Raw genomic sequence first — 25,382 nt, forward strand, 5'->3', positions numbered from 1 at the left:
AGAAGGCATACTGAACCAGCATGGCTACCACAGCATCTTGCAGCATCTCCCATAGGGGTGGAGCCACATATTCATTACTGTAATGAGCAGTAACGGTGACCGCTCACTACAGGAAGAAAATGCGGCGCCGGGGAACAGACGTGCAGCGACGGCGCCAGGAGCAGGTGAGTATGACGGGGGCAGTGCGCGATATTCACCTGCTCCTCGTTCCACCGTCAGCGCCGCTGTGTCTTCCACAGTGACGCTCAGGTCAGAGGGCGCGGTGACGCGATTAGTGCGCGCCGCCCTCTTCCTGAATGCCGATGCAGAGGATGGGTAGACACAGCGGCGGTCAGCGGTGGAACGGGGAGCAGGTGACTATAGCAAGTGCTGGGGGCCGGAGAGGTGAGTATGTAATTTTTTTAATCGCAGCAACAGAATATGGGGCAAATATCTGTATGGGGCAGCTGTATGTGACCATGTGCAGCAGGATATGGGGGCAAATATCTGTATGGGGCATCTGTATGGGGCCATGTGCAGCATGATATGGGGGCAAATATCTGTATGGGGCATCTGTAATGTGGCCATGTGCAGCATGATATGGGGGCAAATATCTGTATGGGGCCATGTGCAGCATATGGGGGCAAATATCTGTATGGAGCATCTTATGGGGCCATAATCCACATTTGTGGAGCATTATACGGGGCAAATGTCTGTATGGAGCATCTTATGGGGCCATAATCAACATTTGTGCAGCATTATATGGGACATATTTTAATATGGAGCATCTTATGAGGCCATCATAAACTGTATGGAGCATTATATGGGGCTCCTGATTCAATATGGATATTCAAAAACACTTAACCTATTGATATCTCAATTAATTTTACTTTTATTGGCATCTATTTTTATTTTTGAAATTTACCAGTAGCTGCTGCATTTTCCACCCTAGGCTTATACTCGAGTCACTAAGTTTTCCCAGTTTTTTGTGGCAAAATTAGGGGGGGTCGGCTTATACTCGAGTATATACGGTATACAATTCCACATGTGTTAAATCAGAGTTTTGTTGCCTTCAGTGTGAATGTACAATTTTCATAGTCATGAAAATACAGAAAAATCTTTAAATGAGAAAGTGTGTCCAAACTTTTGGTCTGTACTGTATATATGTCGCTGGGTAATTTTTATAGAACAATGAACACCATAAAAACAAAAGCAAAAAAAAAAAAAAAAGACTATTTTTTTTCCCCTTACCATTTCACTGACATTTTTTCAGTGAATTATATAAATGGCGTCATTCAAAAAGACACAAACCCTCGTTCACGCAAGTCCACAGAAGAATAAATACCATATGGTTCATGGAAAAAAAGGGAAAAAAAACCCCCTGAAAATTAGCTGTGGCGGGAAAATGTGAACCTGCGCCATTAGTCAGCGCTCGCGGCGCCGTCTAGTGGTCAACTCTAGAATACACTATGTACAGATACAAATTAGGAATGAATCAGGCTTTATAAGTTAGAATATATGGACACCAGTTTACATATTCGGGTTTTATTGAAATGTTTTATTTTTCAGCTGTCTCGTAAGGCGATTCACTGCGCGGACGCGGTAAATCAGAGGAATATAATATAAAGGTTCCCCACGTACACATTATACGGATTATAAAGTGCTAACCTGTAAACGTACAAAAAAAGATATCATAAAATCGAATAGTAATAAAAATAGAAAGTCAAGAGAAATCGTCATCCCCCAAATCACCGTCAAGATAGAGACAAACATTTTATAAAAACAAGAAAAAAAAAAAAAAAAAAATCGGAGAAACGAAAATTTACTCTAAATCCAAAAACATCTTCACAGATGAGCAAAATCTTAAGACATGAGGCGACATTTCTGACAACGTATGAAAATGAAGACCTATGGTGTTGCCCGTAGCAACCATTGGTCGGTTACAGTATTTGTTGCTATGACAACACCAGAGAAAGACCCTCATGCATAAAAACAAAAATGGAACCAATCGAGTGGCATTTACCTTTTTTGGTGCCGGTTTTTATGCGTTAGAGGACCTTTAACAAAATGAAAAAAGGAAAAACAATTATTTGGCATTTTGGACCCTGTGTCAGACATGGCTAATTATGGCTTTGTTCTTTGAGAGGCACACTGAGTAACCTAGATACTGCTCCGACTGACAGCTGCTCAGTCACCATGGCAACAAATTTTCCAGTAACTGAGGCCTTCATGTACAGAACCTGCATCGGAGTAATTGCTACCGATGACAACCAATCAGTGCTCAGCTTTCACTTTCTGTCTGATAAAAGCCAATCTCTGATTGGTCGTCTTCGCAAAGAGAAAACGAAAGCTGTGCACCGATTGGTTGATAAGAACAACATGGCCACTGTTTGTTTGAATGAGGTATTGCCTCAAACCTGGAGCCCTTTGGCACATTTGATCCATTTCTCGGCCCGTCCATTTCATTGCTCGTACATTCCCAGGCGATACGCATGCGTTGTAGTATATATACGGACACCTGTATACACATAATAAAGGACATGCGATAAAGACGCCTCGATGGGGGTGGTCCTAATCCTTAAAGGGTTTCCTTAATTTTCTGTAAATAAAGCCTTATCACGTGTAATAAGACGACATTCTGCAACTTTTTGTAACTTCTTGCCCTGATTCTTTGCATTTCCCAAAGTCTCTGCTTGCTGGCAGTGAATGGGAACACTGTTGCATACCTACCAAGTCCCGACCGAAATATTGGCAAATCTGAGGGTCTATGACAATCGTATCCAGCGGAGACAATCCGAAATATATTGGCAGCATAAATCTATCTTCTGACTTGATGGTTTGTTAGAATGTATTGGTGCAGGCAAAAAAAAATTATCAGACTTGATGGGGATTGTATAAAGTAGGTACAATTGTAGCAAACCCTCAGCTGCGAGGGTTCTTGGTCTGTACAGGCTTCTTGATTAAAATACATATCTAAATTTCAATTCATGTACAGCAAGCAGAGATCTGGATAAGGCTTTACCTACATAATACCACTTTGGCTGCAGAGACCCAGGTGATGTGGATCCAATCGTCTGCTCTTCCATATGGCGGTATTATTCGCTCCAGAGTCCAGATTGTGACCGTTAGTCACATGACCAGCAGAGGACCCTCACTCCCACCCAGCGTTACATTGGAAATATCTGTAAGGAACCATCCGGCCCCCTTGTATAAGAAACAACAGATGCATATAAAGGAGCTGGAATGGCGCCGCTTATCCTACTGGTAGATAATTCTACATACGGATATATGAAACACACAACACTGGGGCGAGGTGCGGCACACACGGTTACCGCACTGGAATATAGATAATATAGGTCTATGGAATATGGGCCCCAGTAGCTGACAGTCCGCGCTGGGTGCCGTCAGGCAGTTTTGGCGCTTAGATTCCGGTCAGGCTGTTGCTGCTGAATAGAACCAGCTGGATGGAGCCGGCCACCTGGGGATTACTCTTGTTACTCTTGTCCTGGAGCGGCAGGCTGTGCTGAGACTGTTGGTTGTTCGCTTCGGCCGTTAGGACCACTTGACCCATAAATTCGTCTTTAATCACATTGTGATTCCAAACCTGAGAAAAACAGAATTTAAAAAATGTAACTAAAAAAAATATATCACGTGCAACAGTCACATCCAAATATCTCGCTTAGGGTCTTTAAGAAAAAACAAACAAACAACAACAACAAAAAAAACATCTTGTGCACTAGCTAGTGAGAACACTACAACCCTCATCATGCACCACTGAAAAAAAACAAAAAACAAGAGAACACTACATCTTCCACACTGCAAAGCCGGATAAAGCTACGTGCAGACACTGAACAAGCAGGGCTCTGCAGAGAGGTCACATTAGGGTACAGCAGTGATCTGGACTCTTATTAGGCTACTTTCACACATCAGGTTTTTTGCATCAGGCACAATCCGGCGAATGTTGGAAAAACCGGATCCGGCTAGCATATCTAGAGTATTGGATAAAAAAAAATTTGGAGCATGCTCAGTTTAAAAAAAAACACGGAATGCGGCGCCGGAATCCATCATTTTCCGGATCCGGCACCCATAGGCTTCCATTCTAACAAACAGCCGGAAGCGCTGGATCCGGCGCTTCCGGCTTTTTCGCCAGAGACAAAAACGTTGCTATGGACGTTTTTTCCAGAAACGGCAGATTTGCCAGATCCGGCGAAAACCAGTCGAAACACAATGTCATCCGGCGCAATCCAGCACTAATGCAAGTCTATGGGAAAAAAACTGGATCCGGCGGCAACATTCGCCGGATCCATTTTTTTGAAATTTAGCCGGATTTAGCCTGACAGCGAAAACCTGATGTGTGAAAGTAGCCTAAATTGGGAGTATATAGGTAGCCTTAAACATCCTTGCTGCACAACTGAGGTTTAGTCTGGTGCTCTCTTTCCTCCCCCCCAACACTTCCATGCTTTATACTGCCAGAAGGATTTTTGCAGTTGACAAATGAATCCCACCTCCCAATCACTGCCATCTGTGTACTCCCATGAAGCCCAGTATGTAGCGGAGTTTCATAGGACATTTTTTTGCTATACACAGCAATCCTGATTGTAGGTTCCCTAAGAGGACTTACAAAAGAAAAAATAAAGAAAACACAAAAAGGTGGAAGTCACCAACTTTTCCCATAAACCCCCCGCCCCCACCCGCAAAAAAAACAAAACAAAAACAGAACGTAAGATATTCGGTATCACCATGATCACAAAAGTCCAATCTATAAAATTAACCTGGACAGCGAACGCCATAAAGACAAGGAAAAAAACCAAACATCTTGCAACTCTACCCCCCTCCCCCCCAAAATGGAAGAAAAAGCAATCAAAATGTTTAAGGTGCCATAAAACATAAAATGTTACCAAGAAAAATGGTCAAGCAAACAACAAGCCTTCACACAGCCAATGATTGAAAAATAAAATTCTGTGCATTAGTAAATAGCAAATTTTTCCCCTTTTCTGCTATTACAAAGTGTTGACATCCTTGAAATTTTTCCAGAAAATTAAGTATTTCTCCCAGAAAATTATTGCAATGTTATTTTTTTTTATACGTTTATTTCTGTTGCGTGTATTGGAACACCACAAAAACAGACAAAAAAAGGCAAATTGGGCGTAGTTTCACACAAAACCCTAAAAATGAGGCCGACAAAATTGTTGACACTTTTCCAAAATTTTAGATAAACAAATTTGTTTCAGGTATGTGATGCTCGTTCAAACTCACCTGTAGCAAGTAACAGGTGTGAGCAATATGAAAATCACACCTGAAACCAGATAAATAGGGGAGAAGTTGACAAAATCTTTGCATTGTGTGTCTGTGTGTGCAGCACTAAGCATGGAGAACAGAACAGGACTTCAGAGCCAAAATTGTTAATAAATATCAACAATCTCAAGGTTACAAGTCCATCTCCAGAGATATTCATGTTCCTATTGTCCACAGTGCACAACATAAACCAAGAAGTTTACAACCCATGACACTGTAGTTAATCTCCCTGGACGTGAACGACAGAGAAAAATTGATGAAAAGTTGCAACGCAGGATAATCCAAATGGAGGATCAGCAGCCCCAATCAAGTTCCAAAGAAATTACAGCTGTCCTGCAGACTCATGGTTCATCAGTGTCACAGTGAACTATCCATCAACATTTGAATGAAATGAAACGCTATCACAGGAGACTCAGGAGGACCCCACTGCTGACAGTCATAAAAAAAGCTAGACTGCAGGTTGCCAAAATGTTTGCGAGTAAGCAAAAATCCTTTTGGGAAAGCATCTTGTGGACAGATGAGGCCATGTTAGAACTTTTCGGTAAAGCACATCATTTGACTGTTTCCCAAAAACAGAATGAGGCCTACAAAAAAAAAAAGAGAGAAAAAAAAAAAGAACAGTACCTACAGTCAAATATGGAGGAGGTTCAAAGATGTTTTGCTGCCTTTGGCACTGGGTGCCTTGACTGTGTGAAAGGGATCATGAAATCTGAAGATAACCAAAATTTTTTGGGTTGCAATGTAGTGTCCAGTGTCAGAAAGCTGGGTTTGCGTCCTAGGTCATTGGTTTTCCAGCAGGACAGTGACCCCAAACATACTTCAAGAAGCCCCCAGAAATAAAAGGAAACAAAACGCAGGAGAGTTCCGAAGTGTCAGCAATGAGTCCGGATCTAAATCCCATTGATCACATGTGGAGAGATCTTACAATTGCTGTTGGAGGAAGGCGCCTTCACATAATAATAATAATAATAATAATAATTTTATTTATATAGCGCCAACATATTCCGCAGCGCTTTACAACTTATAGAGGGGACTTATACAGACAATAGACATTACAGCATAACAGAAATCACAGTTCAAAACAGATACCAGTAGGAATGAGGGCCCTGCTCGCAAGCTTACAATCTATGAGGAAAAGGGGAGACACGAGAGGTGGATGGTAACAATTGCTTTAGTTATTTGGACCAGCCATAGTGTAAGTCTCGGGTGTTCATGTAAAGCTGTATGAACCAGTTATCAGCCTAAGTATGTAGCAGTACAGACACAGAGGCTATTAACTGCATAAAGTGTATGAGAACATGATGGAGGAACGTGATTATGTTGTTGTTTTTTTATTAATAGGCCACACAGGGATAATTAGGTTAATGCGTTGAGGCGGTAGGCCAATCTGAACAAATGAGTTTTTAGGGCACGCTTAAAACTGTGGGGATTGGGGATTAATTGTATTAACCTAGGTAGTGCATTCCAAAGAATCGGCGCCGCACGTGTAAAGTCTTGGAGACGGGAGTGGGAGGTTCTGATTATTGAGGATGCTAACCTGAGGTCATTAGCAGAGCGGAGGGCACGGGTAGGTTGGTAGACTGAGACCAGAGAGGAGATGTAGGGTGGTGCTGAGCCATGGAGTGCTTTGTGGATGAGGGTAGTAGTTTTGTACTGGATTCTGGATTGGATGGGTAGCCAGTGTAATGACTGGCACAAGGTAGAGGCATCGGTGTAACGGTTGGCGAGGAATATGATCCTGGCAGCAGCATTCAGGACAGATTGGAGCGGGGAGAGTCTGGTAAAAGGTAGGCCAATTAGTAGAGAGTTACAATAGTCCAGACGAGAATGAATAAGTGAGACAGTAAGAGTTTTTGCAGAGTCGAAAGTAAGAAAAGGGCGAATTCTGGAAATGTTTTTGAGATGCAGATAAGAAGAGCGAGCCAGTGATCGGATGTGGGGGGTGAATGAAAGCTCGGAATCAAGTATGACACCAAGGCAGCGGGCATGTTGCTTGGGAGTAATGGTGGAACCGCACACGGAGATGGCAATGTCAGGCAAAGCTAGGTTAGTAGAGGGAGAGAACACGAGGAGTTCAGTTTTTGACAGGTTCAGTTTCAGATAGAGGGAGGACATGATGTTAGAGACAGCGGTAAGACAATCACTGGTGTTTTCTAAAAAGGTCGGCGTGATAACAGGAGAAGAGGTATATAATTGGGTGTCGTCAGCATAGAGATGGTACTGGAAACCAAATCTACTGATTGTTTGTCCAATAGGGGCAGTATACAAAGAGAAGAGGAGGGGGCCTAGGACTGATCCTTGAGGAACCCCAACAGTAAAGGCCCCGTCTCACATAGCGAGATCGCTAGCGAGATCGCTGCTGAGTCACAAGTTTTGTGACGCAACAGCGACCTCCATAGCGATCTCGCTATGTGTGACACGTACCAGCGATCAGGCCCCTGCTGCGAGATCGCTGGTCGTGTCAGAATGGCCTGGACCTTTTTTTGGTCGTTGAGGCCCCGCTGACAGCGCTGAATCGGTGTGTGTGACACCGATCCAGCGATGTCTTCACTGGTAACCAGGGTAAACATCGGGTTACTAAGCGCAGGGCCGCGCTTAGTAACCCGATGTTTACCCTGGTTACCAAAAAAAACAAACAGTACATACTCGCCTTTCGGTGTCCAGGTCCCTTGCCGTCTGCTTCCTGCTCTCACTGACTGCCGGCCGTACAGTGAGAAGTGAGAGCACAGCAGTGACGTCACCGCTGCGCTCTGCTCTCAGTGTACGGCGGCTCAGTCAGAGCAGGAAGCAGACGGCAAGGGACCTGGACACCGAAAGGCGAGTATGTACTGTTTGTTTTTTTTGGTAACCAGGGTAAACATCGGGTTACTAAGCGCGGCCCTGCGCTTAGTAACCCGATGTTTACCCTGGTTACCCGGGTGCTGCAGGGGGACTTCGGCATCGTTGAAGACAGTTTCAACGATGCCGAAGTCGTTCCCCTGATCGTTGGTCGCTGGAGAGAGCTGTCTGTGTGACAGCTCCCCAGCGACCACACAGCGACTTACCAACGATCACGGCCAGGTCGTATCGCTGGTCGTGATCGTTGGTAAATCGCTTAGTGAGACGGGGCCTTAAGGGGAAGGTGAGAGGAGGAGGAACCAGCAAAACAAACATTGAAGGATCGGCCAGAGAGATAGGAGGAGAACCAAGAGAGAACGGTGTCCTTGAGGCCGATGGAGCGGAGCATAGTGAGGAGGAGCTGATGATCCACAGTGTCGAATGCTGCGGAGAGATCCAAGAGAATTAGCATGGAATAGTGACCATTAGATTTAGCTGTTAGTAGGTCATTAGAGACTTTAGTGAGGGCAGTTTCAGTAGAGTGTAAAGAGCGGAAACCAGATTGAAGAGGGTCGAGAAGAGAATTATCTGAGAGATAGCGGGTAAGACGGGAGTGGACCAGGCGTTCCAGGAGTTTACACATATGAGACGGGGAGCAGTTTGTGATAGAAGAGTCGCCCAAGATCCCAGCTGAGAGGAGTCAGAAGCTTGTAGATGGCTATAGGAAGCGACTGATAGCAGCTATTTATTCCAAAGGGGTGACCAAATATTAAGCTGAGTGTGTCAACAATTTTGTCCAGACCATTTATGGGCATTTGCGTGAAATGACCAATCTGCTTTGTCTGTTTTTTTTGTGTTTCAATACACACAAAGGAAGTAAACATGTACAAAGCTAATTTTCATTTGCTGTGTAACAGCTAAACTTTGTTCACAAACTATTGATAATCCCTCTTTTTTATTTACGCAGCTCTAACACTAGGGGGCGTCTATGTACCATCTACCAATACACCCACCAACATGAGGCCTACAATGTGACTTGTGTGTAACCGGTGGTCAGCATCTGGCACGATATGACCACAATGATCGGAGTAGTCTCAGAGGCTCGTGCAGACACCCACCTGGACGATGATAGGCTGACCCGGCTTCTTTCGGTAGAACAAGCCCTTGACATCGAATTGAGGAGTCAGCGTGTCCTTTATTACTGGCGACTGGACTTTATTCCCCTCGCAGCTAATAATGACATACGGGTCAGCGCCTGACGACCAAAAGAAAAAAAAAAAGAAAGGGTGTCGTTATTTTTACATTAGATTAGGAGGTAAATGGAATCTGAGCAGCACAGAGTATTTCAGGAGAGGAAATACGTGCTCCGCAGGTGATCAGTCACTACTACATCTACCACTAGACTGTAAGCTCCGCAGGTGATCAGTCACTACTACATCTACCACTAGACTGTAAGCTCCGCAGGTGATCAGTCACTACTACATCTACCACTAGACTGTAAGCTCCACAGGTGATCAGTCACTACTACATCTACCACTAGACTGTAAGCTCCACAGGTGATCAGTCACTACTACATTTACCACTAGACTGTAAGCTCCGCAGGTGATCAGTCACTACTACATCTACCACTAGTCTGTAATCTCCGCAGGTGATCAGTCACTACTACATCTACCACTAGTCTGTAATCTCCACAGGTGATCAGTCACTACTACATCTACCACTAGTCTGTAAGCTCCACAGGTGATCAGTCACTACTACATCTACCGCTAGACTGTAAGCTCCACAGGTGATCAGTCACTACTACATCTACCACTAGTCTGTAAGCGCCACAGGTGATCAGTCACTACTACATCTACCACTAGTCTGTAAGCTCCGCAGGTGATCAGTCACTACTACATCTACCACTAGTCTGTAAGCTCCACAGGTGATCAGTCACTACTACATCTACCACTAGTCTGTAAGCTCCACAGGTGATCAGTCACTACTACATCTACCACTAGTCTGTAAGCTCCACAGGTGATCAGTCACTACTACATCTACCACTAGTCTGTAAGCTCCACAGGTGATCAGTCACTACTACATCTACCGCTAGACTGTAAGCTCCACAGGTGATCAGTCACTACTACATCTACCACTAGTCTGTAAGCTCCACAGGTGATCAGTCACTACTACATCTACCGCTAGACTGTAAGCTCCACAGGTGATCAGTCACTACTACATCTACCACTAGACTGTAAGCTCCGCAGGTGATCAGTCACTACTACATCTACCACTAGACTGTAAGCTCCACAGGTGATCAGTCACTACTACATCTACCACTAGACTGTAAGCTCCACAGGTGATCAGTCACTACTACATTTACCACTAGACTGTAAGCTCCGCAGGTGATCAGTCACTACTACATCTACCACTAGTCTGTAATCTCCGCAGGTGATCAGTCACTACTACATCTACCACTAGTCTGTAATCTCCACAGGTGATCAGTCACTACTACATCTACCACTAGTCTGTAAGCTCCACAGGTGATCAGTCACTACTACATCTACCGCTAGACTGTAAGCTCCACAGGTGATCAGTCACTACTACATCTACCACTAGTCTGTAAGCGCCACAGGTGATCAGTCACTACTACATCTACCACTAGTCTGTAAGCTCCGCAGGTGATCAGTCACTACTACATCTACCACTAGTCTGTAAGCTCCACAGGTGATCAGTCACTACTACATCTACCACTAGTCTGTAAGCTCCACAGGTGATCAGTCACTACTACATCTACCACTAGTCTGTAAGCTCCACAGGTGATCAGTCACTACTACATCTACCACTAGTCTGTAAGCTCCACAGGTGATCAGTCACTACTACATCTACCGCTAGACTGTAAGCTCCACAGGTGATCAGTCACTACTACATCTACCACTAGTCTGTAAGCGCCACAGGTGATCAGTCACTACTACATCTACCACTAGTCTGTAAGCTCCACAGGTGATCAGTCACTACTACATCTACCACTAGACTAAGCTCCGCAGGTGATCAGTCACTACTACATCTACCACTAGTCTGTAAGCTCCACAGGTGATCAGTCACTACTACATCTACCACTAGACTGTAAGCTCCACAGGTGATCAGTCACTACTACATTTACCACTAGACTGTAAGCTCCGCAGGTGATCAGTCACTACTACATCTACCACTAGTCTGTAAGCTCCGCAGGTGATCAGTCACTACTACATCTACCACTAGACTGTAAGCTCCACAGGTGATCAGTCACTACTACATCTACCACTAGTCTGTAAGCTCCACAGGTGATCAGTCACTACTACATCTACCACTAGGCTGTAATCTCCGCAGGTGATCAGTCACTACTACATCTACCACTAGTCTGTAATCTCCGCAGGTGATCAGTCACTACTACATCTACCACTAGACTGTAAGCTCCACAGGTGATCAGTCACTACTACATCTACCACTAGGCTGTAATCTCCGCAGGTGATCAGTCACTACTACATCTACCACTAGTCTGTAATCTCCGCAGGTGATCAGTCACTACTACATCTACCACTAGACTGTAAGCTCCACAGGTGATCAGTCACTACTACATCTACCACTAGACTGTAAGCTCCACAGGTGATCAGTCACTACTACATCTACCACTAGGCTGTAATCTCCGCAGGTGATCAGTCACTACTACATCTACCACTAGTCTGTAATCTCCGCAGGTGATCAGTCACTACTACATCTACCACTAGACTGTAAGCTCCACAGGTGATCAGTCACTACTACATCTACCACTAGTCTGTAAGCTCCACAGGTGATCAGTCACTACTACATCTACCACTAGACTGTAAGCTCCACAGGTGATCAGTCACTACTACATCTACCACTAGTCTGTAAGCTCCACAGGTGATCAGTCACTACTACATCTACCACTAGTCTGTAAGCTCCACAGGGGATCAGTCACTACTACATCTACCACTAGTCTGTAAGCTCCGCAGGGGATCAGTCACTACTACATCTACCACTAGTCTGTAAGCTCCGCAGGTGATCAGTCACTACTACATCTACCACTAGTCTGTAAGCTCCGCAGGGGATCAGTCACTACTACATCTACCACTAGGCTGTAAGCTCCGCAGGTTATCAGTCACTACTACATCTACCACTAGTCTGTAAGCTCCGCAGGTGATCAGTCACTACTACATCTACCACTAGGCTGTAAGCTCCACAGGTGATCAGTCACTACTACATCTACCACTAGTCTGTAATCTCCGCAGGTGATCAGTCACTACTACATCTACCACTAGGCTGTAAGCTCCGCAGGCGATCAGTCACTACTACATCTACCACTAGACTGTAAGCTCCACAGGTGATCAGTCACTACTACATCTACCACTAGGCTGTAAGCTCCGCAGGTGATCAGTCACTACTACATCTACCACTAGTCTGTAACCTCCACAGGGGATCAGTCACTATTACATCTACCACTAGACTGTAAGCTCCACAGGTGATCAGTCACTACTACATCTACCACTAGACTGTAAGCTCCACAGGTGATCAGTCACTACTACATCTACCACTAGTCTGTAAGCTCCGCAGGTGATCAGTCACTACTACATCTACCACTAGACTGTAAGCTCCGCAGGTGATCAGTCACTACTACATCTACCACTAGGCTGTAAGCTCCGCAGGTGATCAGTCACTACTACATCTACCACTAGTCTGTAATCTCCGCAGGTGATCAGTCACTACTACATCTACCACTAGTCTGTAATCTCCGCAGGTGATCAGTCACTACTACATCTACCACTAGGCTGTAATCTCCACAGGTGATCAGTCACTACTACATCTACCACTAGGCTGTAAGCTCCGCAGGTGATCAGTCACTACTACATCTACCACTAGGCTGTAAGCTCCGCAGGTGATCAGTCACTACTACATCTACCACTAGACTGTAAGCTCCACAGGTGATCAGTCACTACTACATCTACCACTAGTCTGTAATCTCCGCAGGTGATCAGTCACTACTACATCTACCACTAGGCTGTAATCTCCACAGGTGATCAGTCACTACTACATCTACCACTAGGCTGTAAGCTCCGCAGGTGATCAGTCACTACTACATCTACCACTAGGCTGTAAGCTCCGCAGGTGATCAGTCACTACTACATCTACCACTAGACTGTAAGCTCCACAGGTGATCAGTCACTACTACATCTACCACTAGTCTGTAATCTCCGCAGGTGATCAGTCACTACTACATCTACCACTAGTCTGTAATCTCCGCAGGTGATCAGTCACTACTACATCTACCACTAGGCTGTAAGCTCCGCAGGTGATCAGTCACTACTACATCTACCACTAGGCTGTAAGCTCCGCAGGTGATCAGTCACTACTACATCTACCACTAGTCTGTAATCTCCGCAGGTGATCAGTCACTACTACATCTACCACTAGGCTGTAAGCTCCACAGGTGATCAGTCACTACTACATCTACCACTAGACTGTAAGCTCCGCAGGTGATCAGTCACTACTACATCTACCACTAGTCTGTAAGCTCTGCAGGTGATCAGTCACATCATAGGCATAATCTTACAGGAAACCACATGACCCCCACTCTCCCCTCGCAGAGACGACGTCGGTGCACCAGCATTTCCTGCATTTATAGGTATTTCTCATCTACAAGACTCCAGCAAGAGTCGGGGAATCTGGGAAACTGCACATGAGCTGTCAATCATCATCGCAGTCACTGGGGAATTACAGGCACAGAGCAAAAAAAGACATCCAAATTATGTGCCAGTGAGATATCAGATGATTAGATTTCACAAATTACCGAACTTCCAAAAATAATCCGGAAAAATACATTTACAGGATCCCCATCACTGACACAGGTAAGGAAAATAGGCTGAGACACCTACCTCCTTCAGAGTCCTGCTGTTTAAGTCCTGCAGCACTGACTACATGTACCTGAGACACCACCTGGGGGAAACCGCACATCCCCGACCAGCAGGTCTTCTTGGGCTCATCCACAGTCAGCTCACTGAAATTACACACAAATGTGGTTACTACAAGGTCCAGCCCATAGGGGGCAGTATTATAGTAGTTCTATTCTTGTACATAGGGGCAGTATTATAGTAGTTATATTCTTGTACATAGGAGCAGTATTATAGTAGTTATATTCTTGTACATAGGAGCAGTATTATAGTAGTTATATTCTTGTACATAGGAGCAGTATTATAGTAGTTATATTCTTGTACATAGGAGCAGTATTATAGTAGTTATATTCTTGTACATGGGGCAGTATTATAGTAATTATATTCTTGTACATAGGAGCAGTATTATAGTAGTTATATTCTTGTACATAGGAGCAGTATTATAGTAGTTCTATTCTTGTACATAGGGGCAGTATTATAGTAGTTATATTCTTGTACATAGGGGCAGTATTATAGTAGTTCTATTCTTGTACATAGGGGCAGTATTATAGTAATTCTATTCTTGTACATAGGGGCAGTATTATAGTAATTCTATTCTTGTACATAGGGGCAGTATTATAGTAGTTATATTCTTGCACATAGGGGCAGTATTATAGTAGTTATATTCTTACACATAGGAACAATATTATAGCAGTTATATTCTTGCACATAGGAGCAGTATTATAGTAGTTATATTCTTGTACATAGGGGCAGTATTATAGTAGTTATATTCTTGTACATAGAAGCAGTATTATAGTAGTTATATTCTTGTACATAGGAGCAGTATTATAGTAATTATATTCCTGTACATAGGAGCAGTATTATAGTAGTTATATTCTTGTACATAGGAGCAGTATTATAGTAGTTATATTCTTGTACATAGGGGCAGTATTATAGTAGTTATATTCCTGTACATAGAGTACATGTATAAGAACTTTTTGGGCTTTTTGTGGTTACAGTTGATATTTATTCATAAAGCGTCTCTTGGTTTGTCACACAATGATCTTGTTTTCTGCTCCTCCTATGACTCAGAATTGACCCTTTCCCAATAGAAGCCATCACTGCAGTCACCATCTTGATGGCCGGTACGAGGGGGAGAACAATATAGCCTCTGATAACATGAATGATGGGTTTTGCTTTATGTCAGCAGGAATCGTGCAGAAAACCAGAATAAAAGCACATTTTAAAGGAAAAAGGAAACAACAATTGTCCTTGAAGGAAACAATGTGCAATTAATTTACCATTGTGCACTTAGATGATGGAGTCATTATCGGCTCTCCCTCCACAGTGGTCCGAGGCTCCAGCAGACGGAGGATACGGGGCCAGTATGGTGAACACCCCATGTATTAACATATTCATATTCACAATCTCAAACACAGCTTTTAAAGTAAGGCGGTTGCCACGCTACTTAACCCCTTAAGGACCAAACCTATTTTTGGTGTTTGCATTTTTTCTTTCCATTGCATTATCCATAAACCAATACATGATTTTATTTTTCCATTACTGGGGCTATTACATGTTTTTTTCACCAAATAGGAGAAATAATTTTATTTTTCTAGAGACCAAACTTTTATAGATACGTCTACTGTCAAATGTGTGTTTTTTTTAATTTAATTTAATTTATTTTTTTTCAATTATTTTTTTTCGGCTCAGCGCGGTCATAGTTGTAAATCAGAATTTTTTTTTTAATACATTTGCCTCTGCAAAAAAACCTCGTTCCGCGGAAAAAAATAGCCGTAATATGACTATGTGATGGAAGGAGGGGAAAAAAAAAAAAAGTTATGGCTCTTGGAATAAGGAAAGAAACAAACAAAATAGTGAAAAAATAAATGCAACTTGACTGCGCTGAGGAGGGGAGATGCGCTGCTTACCAGCAGTTTGAAGGCACGTCACTGAACACTCGGAGGAGGAAATCTCCGGTTAGACCCGGCTCGAAGGTGGTTGGAATGATGACGTATCGGCCCTCTTTAATGTCAGACCTGAGAAAAACACTGCGAGAGTTGATGTAGATGGAACTGGCCACTTTGGGCTGCACCGTGTGCATCCGATATTTACGGTTCAGCTCCACCTGCAGAAAGGACAAGTGCGAGGAGCGTCAGGACCAAGGAGGACGGAGGAGCAGATCACAGGAGCAGTCAGGAAGAGCGGAACCACCTCCACCCCCGATAATAATTAAACACGTCTCACCCGGTGAACATCAAACCCTATGGCCAAATTCTCCGCTTTCCCATCTTTCCTCGTCGTCCTTTTGGTTTTCTGCTGAAGGCAAATCAGGATCTCATCTTCTGGCTTCTTCACATCAAACAAGAACTGAAGGAAGCAGAGATAAAGAAATCAGACACAGGCATCACAAACTAAGAAAAAAGGCCGAAAATGCTGACAGATGACTGCAGAATAGTGAGTGCAGCTCTAGAGTATAATACTGGATCAATAATGTAATGTATGTACACAGTGACTGCACCAGAAGAATAGTGAGTGCAGCTCTGGAGTATAATACAGGATGTAACTCAGGATCAGTAATGTAATGTATGTACACAGTGACTGCACCAGAAGAATAGTGAGTGCAGCTCTGGGGTATAATACAGGATGTAACTCAGGATCAGTAATGTAATGTATGTACACAGTGACTGCACCAGCAGAATAGTGAGTGCAGCTCTGGGGTATAATACAGGATGTAACTCAGGATCAGTAATGTAATGTATGTACACAGTGACTACACCAGCAGAATAGTGAGTGCAGCTCTGGAGTATAATACAGGATGTAACTCAGGATCAGTAATGTAATGTATGTACACAGTGACTGCACCAGCAGAATAGTGAGTGCAGCTCTGGGGTATAATACAGGATGTAACTCAGGACCAGTAATGTAATGTATGTACACAGTGACTGCACCAGCAGAATAGTGAGCGCAGCTCTGGGGTATAATACAGGATGTAGCTCAGGATCAGTAATGTAATGTATGTACACAGTGACTGCACCAGCAGAATAGTGAGTGCAGCTCTGGGGTATAATACAGGATGTAACTCAGGATCAGTAATGTAATGTATGTACACAGTGACTGCACCAGCAGAATAGTGAGTGCAGCTCTGGGGTATAATACAGGATGTAACTCAGGATCAGTAATGTAATGTATGTACACAGTGACTGCACCAGCAGAATAGTGAGTGCAGCTCTGGGGTATAATACAGGATGTAACTCAGGATCAGTAATGTAATGTATGTACACAGTGACTGCACCAGCACAATAGTGAGTGCAGCTCTGGGGTATAATACAGGATGTAACTCAGGATCAGTAATGTATGTACACAGTGACTGCACCAGCAGAATAGTGAGTGCAGCTCTGGGGTATAATACAGGAGGTAACTCAGGATCAGTAATGTAATGTATGTACACAGTGACTGCACCAGCAGAATAGTGAGTGCAGCTCTGGAGTATAATACAGGATGTAACTCAGGATCAGTAATGTAATGTATGTACACAGTGACTGCACCAGCAGAATAGTGAGTGCAGCTCTGGAGTATAATACAGGATGTAACTCAGGATCAGTAATGTATGTGCACAGTGACTGCACCAGCAGAATAGTGAGTGCAGCTCTGGAGTAGAATACAGGATGTAACTCAGGATCAGTAATGTATGTGCACAGTGACACCAGCCTTCCATATCTCAGGGACTCATAACCATAATGCTGTGCTTTTCTTCATTCATGTAGTCTGTGGCCGATCTCACCTGTGGGTTTTGGAGATAGGTGGTCCTGTTATTGAGGCAGCCTCCTGACCGATTGTGTAAAGGGTCATCATGCTTTATCCATGCCCCCCGCAGCACTGCCTCTTCCCAGGTTTTGTGAATGCTCAAGTAAGAAGTGTTTATAAGTCGGCACATAATAATGTCTGTAAAATACTTGCAAAAATCTTCAAAAGTCATCCTATAGAGAGGAGGAAAGATCATGAGTTGTAACTGGCTGCACTGATTCAACCCAACAAGATATTCCTTTGACTGTTAGGCTATGTGCACATGTCAGGATTTCTTGCAGAAATTTCCTAACAAAAAACGGACATTTCTGCCAGAAATCCACATGTGTTTTTTCGCGTTTTTTACCCTTTTTTTTGCAGATTTTTCTGCGTTTTTTTTTCCGGAGCTTTCCCAATGCATTAAATAGTGGAAAAAACGCATCACATGCACACAAATTCTGCATTCTAAATGATAGGATGCATATGTATGCGTTTTTATAGCGAAAAACCGCGAAAAACCGTGAAAGTGTGCACATAGCCTAAGCTTCAGTAGGAGATCGCGCCATGATCAGCACAACAGGAGAGAACACGTCAAGGTTTTCCTGAAAGTGCGATAAACTGAAATTACTTACCAAAATTCCCCATCATCCTGCACGGTCATCCCGAGCTTTTCTCTCTCACTTTTGCTTACTTTCTGCCATTCCTCTGAACTGGAGAAAAGAAAGGTGTACGCTGCTAGTATATAAGAGCTTAAGCCCCATACACATGGGGTTGCTTATATCAACGATGAGGGTATTTCTAATTATTTTTGTTTTAAAGCTTATACACCTTACCTGTCACTCCAGGGTCCATTCCATTCTCTCTCCCCCCATGGATTCCGCATTCTGATCATATCCAGCTTCTCAGACTTGAAGAACGCGAGCAGTCCATGACCCAGTCTCACTTTACGAACATCTGTGACAGCATAGGCGTGACCCTTCACTAGGCCACAAGCCAAGCGTGCCTCCATGTCATCCGCTGTGGTTGCCTATATGAGTGACGAACTGTTATTGACGCAGTTAGTGAATAAGAATATAACTACTATAATACTGCTCCTATATACAAGAATATAACTACTATAATACTGCCCCTATGTACAAGAATATAACTATTATAATACTGCTCCTATGTACAAGAATATGACTACTATAATACTGCCCCCTATGTACAAGAATATAACTACTATAATACTGCCCGCTATGTACAAGAATATAACTACTATAATACTGCTCCTATGTACAAGAATATAACTACTATAATACTGCCCCTATGTACAAGAATATAACTACTATAATACTGCTGCTATGTACAAGAATATAACTACTATAATACTGCCACTATGTACAAGAATATAACTACTATAATACTGCCCCTATGTACAAGAATATAACTACTATAATACTGCTCCTATGTACAAGAATATAACTACTATAATACTGCTCCTATGTACAAGAATATAACTACTATAATACTGCCCCTATGTACAAGAATATAACTACTATAATACTGCTCCTATGTACAAGAATATAACTACTATAATACTGCTCCTATGTACAAGAATATAACTACTATAATACTGCTCCTATGTACAAGAATATAACTACTATAATACTGCCCCTATGTACAAGAATATAACTACTATAATACTGCTCCTATGTACAAGAATATAACTACTATAATACTGCTCCTATGTACAAGAATATAACTACTATAATACTGCTCCTATATACAAGAATATAACTACTATAATACTGCCCCTATGTACAAGAATATAACTATTATAATACTGCTCCTATGTACAAGAATATAACTACTATAATACTGCCTCTATGTACAAGAATATAACTACTATAATACTGCTCCTATGTACAAGAATATAACTACTATAATACTGCCCCTATGTACAAGAATATAACTACTATAATACTGCTCCTATGTACAAGAATATAACTACTATAATACTGCTCCTATGTACAAGAATATAACTACTATAATACTGCCCCTATGTACAAGAATATATCTACTATAATACTGCCCCTATGTACAAGAATATAACTACTATAATACTGCCCCTATGTACAAGAATATAACTACTATAATACTGCCCCTATGTACAAGAATATAACTACTATAATACTGCTCCTATGTACAAGAATATAACTACTATAATACTGCTCCTATGTACAGGAATATAACTACTATAATGCTGCCCCCTATGTACAGGAATATAACTACTATAATACTGCCCCCTATGTACAAGAATATAACTACTATAATACTGCCCCTATGTACAAGAATATAACTACTATAATACTGCTCCTATATACAAGAATATAACTACTATAATACTGCCCCTATGTACAAGAATATAACTATTATAATACTGCTCCTATGTACAAGAATATGACTACTATAATACTGCCCCTATGTACAAGAATATAACTACTATAATACTGCTCCTATGTACAAGTATATAACTACTATAATACTGCTCCTAAGTAAAAGAATATGACTACTATAATACTTCTCTATGTACAAGAATATAACTACTATAATACTGCTCCTCTGTACAAGAATATGACTACTATAATACTGCTCCTATGTACAAGAATACAACTACTATAATACTGCCCCCTATGTACAAGAATATAACTACTATAATACTGCCTCTATGTACAAGAATATAACTACTATAATACTGCTCCTATGTACAAGAATATAACCACTATAATACTGCCCCTATGTACAAGAATATAAATATATATATTATGGCTATGCTGGATGACGACAATACTAGTATTGCGCATGTCGTGTCCTCCCCTCCTCCCAGGGTCACCGATGGGCAGACTTCTGGCACGATAGCTGGAAGCGCAAGTTAAATGCTGTTGTCAGTTTGACAGCTGCATTTAAAGGGTTAATAGCCGTGGCTGGATCGCGATTCCACCTGCGGCTGTTTCGGGCACATCAGCTGTTCAAAATAGCTGACATGCCAAGAAAGATGTGGGCTCACAGAAGTCTGCCCATCGGTGACCCTCGTCACGTGATTGCGGGTCACCGATGGGTTGTCATGACAGCCAGTGGTCTCCTGCAGACCTCTATGGTTGTGAAAGCCGGATTGCTGTGAGCCGCGTTCATAGCAAGTTAGCAATTCTGCTACATACAGGTGATCTGATCAGCGCCTGCATGTCGCAGAGGTGATCGAGTTATGGCAGGTTCTAGTCTCCCATGGAGGCTATTGAGGCATCCCAAAAGTTAAAAAAAAAGGTTTTTAAAAATAAACAAACAAAAAAAACATACACATTTGGTATCGCCGCATTCAGAATCACCCGATCTATCAAAATTATATATATATATATATATATATATATATAATATGTATGTATGTATGTATGATATATATATATATATATATATATATATATATATACTAGCTGTACTACCCGGCTTCGCCCGGGTTAATGACTGCTGTTAGCAAAATAGAATGTGTTAACAAAAATTTATTCTGCACACAAAAACCACAAAACAAATAGATAGAAATGTAATTATTAAAAGGCAAAAACTAAGCTAATAGAAGAATTTCACAACATATATTAGCTTTGTTATACTGAGAATGTCTTTGTTGCCTATATTAACCAATCAGAGCTCAGGTTAATTAACTGTAGCAAAATAGAAGCTGAGCTGTGATTGGTTGCTATTGGCAGCCTGATAAATCCCCAGCCAACAGGAAGCCCTCCCCCCTGGCAGTATATATTAGCTCACACATACACATAATAGACAGGCCATGTGACTGACAGCTGCCGTATTTCCTATATGGTACATTTGTTGCTCTTGTAGTTTGTCTGCTTATTAATCAGATTTTTATTTTTGAAGGACAATACCAGACTTGTGTGTGTTTTAGGGTGAGTTTCATGTGTCAAGTTGTGTGTGTTGAGTTGCGTGTGGCGACATGCATGTAGCGACTTTTGTGAGATGAGTTTTGTGTGGTGACATGCGTGTAGCAACATTTTGTGTGTCGAGTTGCATGTGACAGGTTAGTGTAGCAAGTTGTGTGCAGCAAGATTTGTGCATGGCGAGTTTTGCGCGTGGCGAGTTTTATGTGTGGTGCGTTTTGAGTATGTGCAAGTTTTATGTGAGGCAACTTTTGCATGTGGTGCAACTTTTGTACATGTGGCAATTTTTCTGTGTGTGCAAGTTTTGCATGAGGTGAGTTTTCCATGAGGTGAGTTTTGCACGTGTGGCGAGTTTTGCGTGAGCCTAGTTTTGCATATGGCGAGTTTTGCATGTAGCGAGTTTTGCGCGTTGCGAGTTTTGAGTGGTGACTTTTGTGTTTCGACTTTTATGTGGCGAGGTTGGTGTGTGTGTGGTGAAATGTGTGCTGAGGGTGGTATATGTGTTCAAGCACTTGGTAGTGTGTGGCGCATTTTGTGTTTGTGTTCACATCCCAGTGTGTGGTGAGTATCCCATGTCGGGGCCCCACCTTAGCAACTGTACGGTATATACTCTTTGGCACCATCGCTCTCATTCTTTAAGTCCTCATTGTTCACATCTGGCAGCTGTCAATTTTCCTCCAACACTTTTCCCTTCACTTTTTCCCCATTATGTAGATAGGGGCAAAATTGTTTGGTGAATTGGAATGCGCGGGGTTAAAATTTCACCTCACAACATAGCCTATGACGCTCTCGGGGTCCAGACGTGTGACTGTGCAAAATTTTGTGGCTGTAGCTGCGACGGTGCAGATGCCAATCCCGGACATACACACATACATACATACACACATTCAGCTTTATATATTAGATATACCTGTATGTAATCTCCTGTATATAGTATATACCTGTGTGTCATCTCACCTATATATAGTATATATCTGTGTGTCATCTCCTTCTGTATATAGTATATACCTGTATGTCATCTCCTCCTATACATAGCATATACCTGTATGTCATCTCCTCCTGTATATACTATATACCTGTAGGTAATCTGCTCCTGTATATAGTATATACCTGTGTGTCATCTCCTCCTGTATATAGTATATACCTGTATGTCATCTCCTCCTGTATGTAGTATGTACCTGTATGTCATCTCCTCCTCTATATAGTATATACCTGTGTGTCATCTCTCCTGTATATAGTATATATCTGTGTGTCATCTCCTCCTGTATATAGCATATACCTGTGTGTCATCTCCCCTGTAAATAGTATATACCTGTGTGTCATCTCCTCCTGTATATAGTATATAACTGTATGTCATCTCCTCCTGTATTAGCCCTCGTTCACACGTTATTTGGTCAGTATTTTTACCTCAGTATTTGTAAGCTAAAATGGCAGCCTGATAAATCCCCAGCCAACAGTAAGCCCTCCCCCTGGCAGTATATATTAGCTCACACATACACATAATAGACTGGTCATGTGACTGACAGCTGCCGGATTCCTATATGGTACATTTGTTGCTCTTGTAGTTTGTCTGCTTATTAATCAGATTTTTATTTTTGAAGGATAATACCAGACTTGTGTGTGTTTTAGGGCGAGTTTCGTGTGTCAAGTTGTGTGTGTTGAGTTGCGTGTGGCGACATGCATGTAGGGACTTTTGTGAGATGAGTTTTGTGTGGCGACATGTGTGTAGCAACTTTTTGTGTGTCGAGTTGCATGTGACAGGTTAGTGTAGCAAGTTGTGTGCAGCAAGTTTTGCGCATGGCGAGTTTTGCGCGTGGCGAGTTTTATGTGTGGTGCCTTTTGAGTATGTGCAAGTTTTGTGTGAGGCAACTTTTGCATGTGTTGCAACTTTTGTGTATGTGGCAATTTTTCTGCGTGTGGCAATTTTTCTGCGTGTGCAAGTTTTGCGTGTGGCGAGTTTTCCATGAGGTGAGTTTTGCACGTGTGGCGAATTTTGCATGTGGAGATTTTTGCGCGTGGCGAGTTTTGAGCGGCGACTTTTGTGTTTCTACTTTTATGTGGTGAGGTTGGTGTATGTGTGGTGAAATGTGCGCTGAGGGTGGTATATGTGTTCGAGCACGTGGTAGTGTGTGGCGCATTTTGTGTGTGTGTTCATATCCCCGTGGTGGTGTGGTGATTATCCCATGTCGGGGCCCCACCTTAGCAACTGTACAGTATATACTCTTTGGCGCCATCACTCTCATTCTTTAAGTCCCCCTTGTTCACATCTGGCAGCTGTTAATTTGCCTCCAACACTTTTCCTTTCATATTTTCCCCATTATGTAGATAGGGGCAAAAATGTTTGGTGAATTGGAAAGCGCGGGGTTAAAATTTCACCTCACAACATAGCCTATGACGCTCTCGGGGTCCAGACGTGTGACTGTGCAAATTTTTGTGCCTGTAGCTGCGACGCCTCCAACACTTTTCCTTTCACTTTTTCCCCATTATGTAGATAGGGGCAAAATTGTTTGGTGAATTGGAAAGCGCGGGGTTAAAATTTCACCTCACAACATAGCCTATGACGCTCTCGGGGTCCAGACGTGTGACTGTGCAAAATTTTGTGGCTGTAGCTGCGACGGTTCAGATGCCAATCCCGGACATACATACATACATACATACATACACACACACACACATTCAGCTTTATATATTAGACTAGCTGTACTACCCGGCTTCGCCCGGGTTAATGACTGCTGTTAGCAAAATAGAATGTGTTAACAAAAATTTATTCTGCACACAAAAACCACAAAACAAATAGATAGAAATGTAATTATTAAAAGGCAAAAACTAAGCAAATAGAAGCATTTCACAACATATATTAGCTTTGTTATACTGAGAATGTCTTTGTTGCCTATATTAACCAATCAGAGCTCAGGTTAATTAACTGTAGCAAAATAGAAGCTGAGCTGTGATTGGTTGCTATTGGCAGCCTGATAAATCCCCAGCCAACAGGAAGCCCTCCCCCCTGGCAGTATATATTAGCTCACACATACACATAATAGACAGGTCATGTGACTGACAGCTGCCGTATTTCCTATATGGTACATTTGTTGCTCTTGTAGTTTGCTTATTAATCAGATTTTTATTTTTGAAGGACAATACCAGACTTGTGTGTGTTTTAGGGCGAGTTTTATGTGTCAAGTTGTGTGTGTTGAGTTGCGTGTGGCGACATGCATGTAGCGACTTTTGTGAGATGAGTTTTGTGTGGCGACATGCGTGTAGCAACATTTTGTGTGTTGAGTTGCATGTGACAGGTTAGTGTAGCAAGTTGTGTGCAGCAAGATTTGTGCATGGCGAGTTTTGCGCGTGGCGAGTTTTATGTGTGGTGCATTTTGAGTATGTGCAAGTTTTGTGTGAGGCAACTTTTGCATGTGGTGCAACTTTTGTACATGTGGCAATTTTTCTGTGTGTGCAAGTTTTGCATGAGGTGAGTTTTCCATGAGGTGAGTTTTGCACGTGTGGCGAGTTTTGCGTGAGCCTAGTTTTGCATATGGCGAGTTTTGCATGTAGCGAGTTTTGAGTGGTGACTTTTGTGTTTCGACTTTTATGTGGCAAGGTTGGTGTGTGTGTGTGGTGAAATGTGTGCTGAGGGTGGTATATGTGTTCAAGCACGTGGTAGTGTGTGGCGCATTTT

General features: G+C 42.6%; 1 protein-coding gene across 1 annotated transcript in view; it reads right to left on the minus strand.

Annotated features, from left to right (window-relative positions):
* Positions 1-1,516: 1,516 nt before the first annotated feature.
* CAPN5 (calpain 5) overlaps positions 1,517-25,382 on the minus strand; it is a 98,973-nt gene continuing 75,107 nt past the window's right edge. The window contains exons 6-13 of the mRNA XM_077298718.1: positions 18,614-18,807; positions 18,413-18,490; positions 17,779-17,974; positions 16,242-16,364; positions 15,926-16,122; positions 14,001-14,122; positions 9,210-9,346; positions 1,517-3,583 (exon numbers count right to left, since the gene is read on the minus strand). Of these exons, the coding sequence (XP_077154833.1) occupies positions 3,401-3,583; positions 9,210-9,346; positions 14,001-14,122; positions 15,926-16,122; positions 16,242-16,364; positions 17,779-17,974; positions 18,413-18,490; positions 18,614-18,807 (1,230 nt within the window). The 3' untranslated portion in view covers positions 1,517-3,400. The remainder of the gene's footprint in view (positions 3,584-9,209; positions 9,347-14,000; positions 14,123-15,925; positions 16,123-16,241; positions 16,365-17,778; positions 17,975-18,412; positions 18,491-18,613; positions 18,808-25,382) is intronic.

This window comes from Ranitomeya variabilis, chromosome 3 (assembly GCF_051348905.1).
Source record: "Ranitomeya variabilis isolate aRanVar5 chromosome 3, aRanVar5.hap1, whole genome shotgun sequence".
NCBI classification, from domain to species: domain Eukaryota; kingdom Metazoa; phylum Chordata; class Amphibia; order Anura; family Dendrobatidae; genus Ranitomeya; species Ranitomeya variabilis.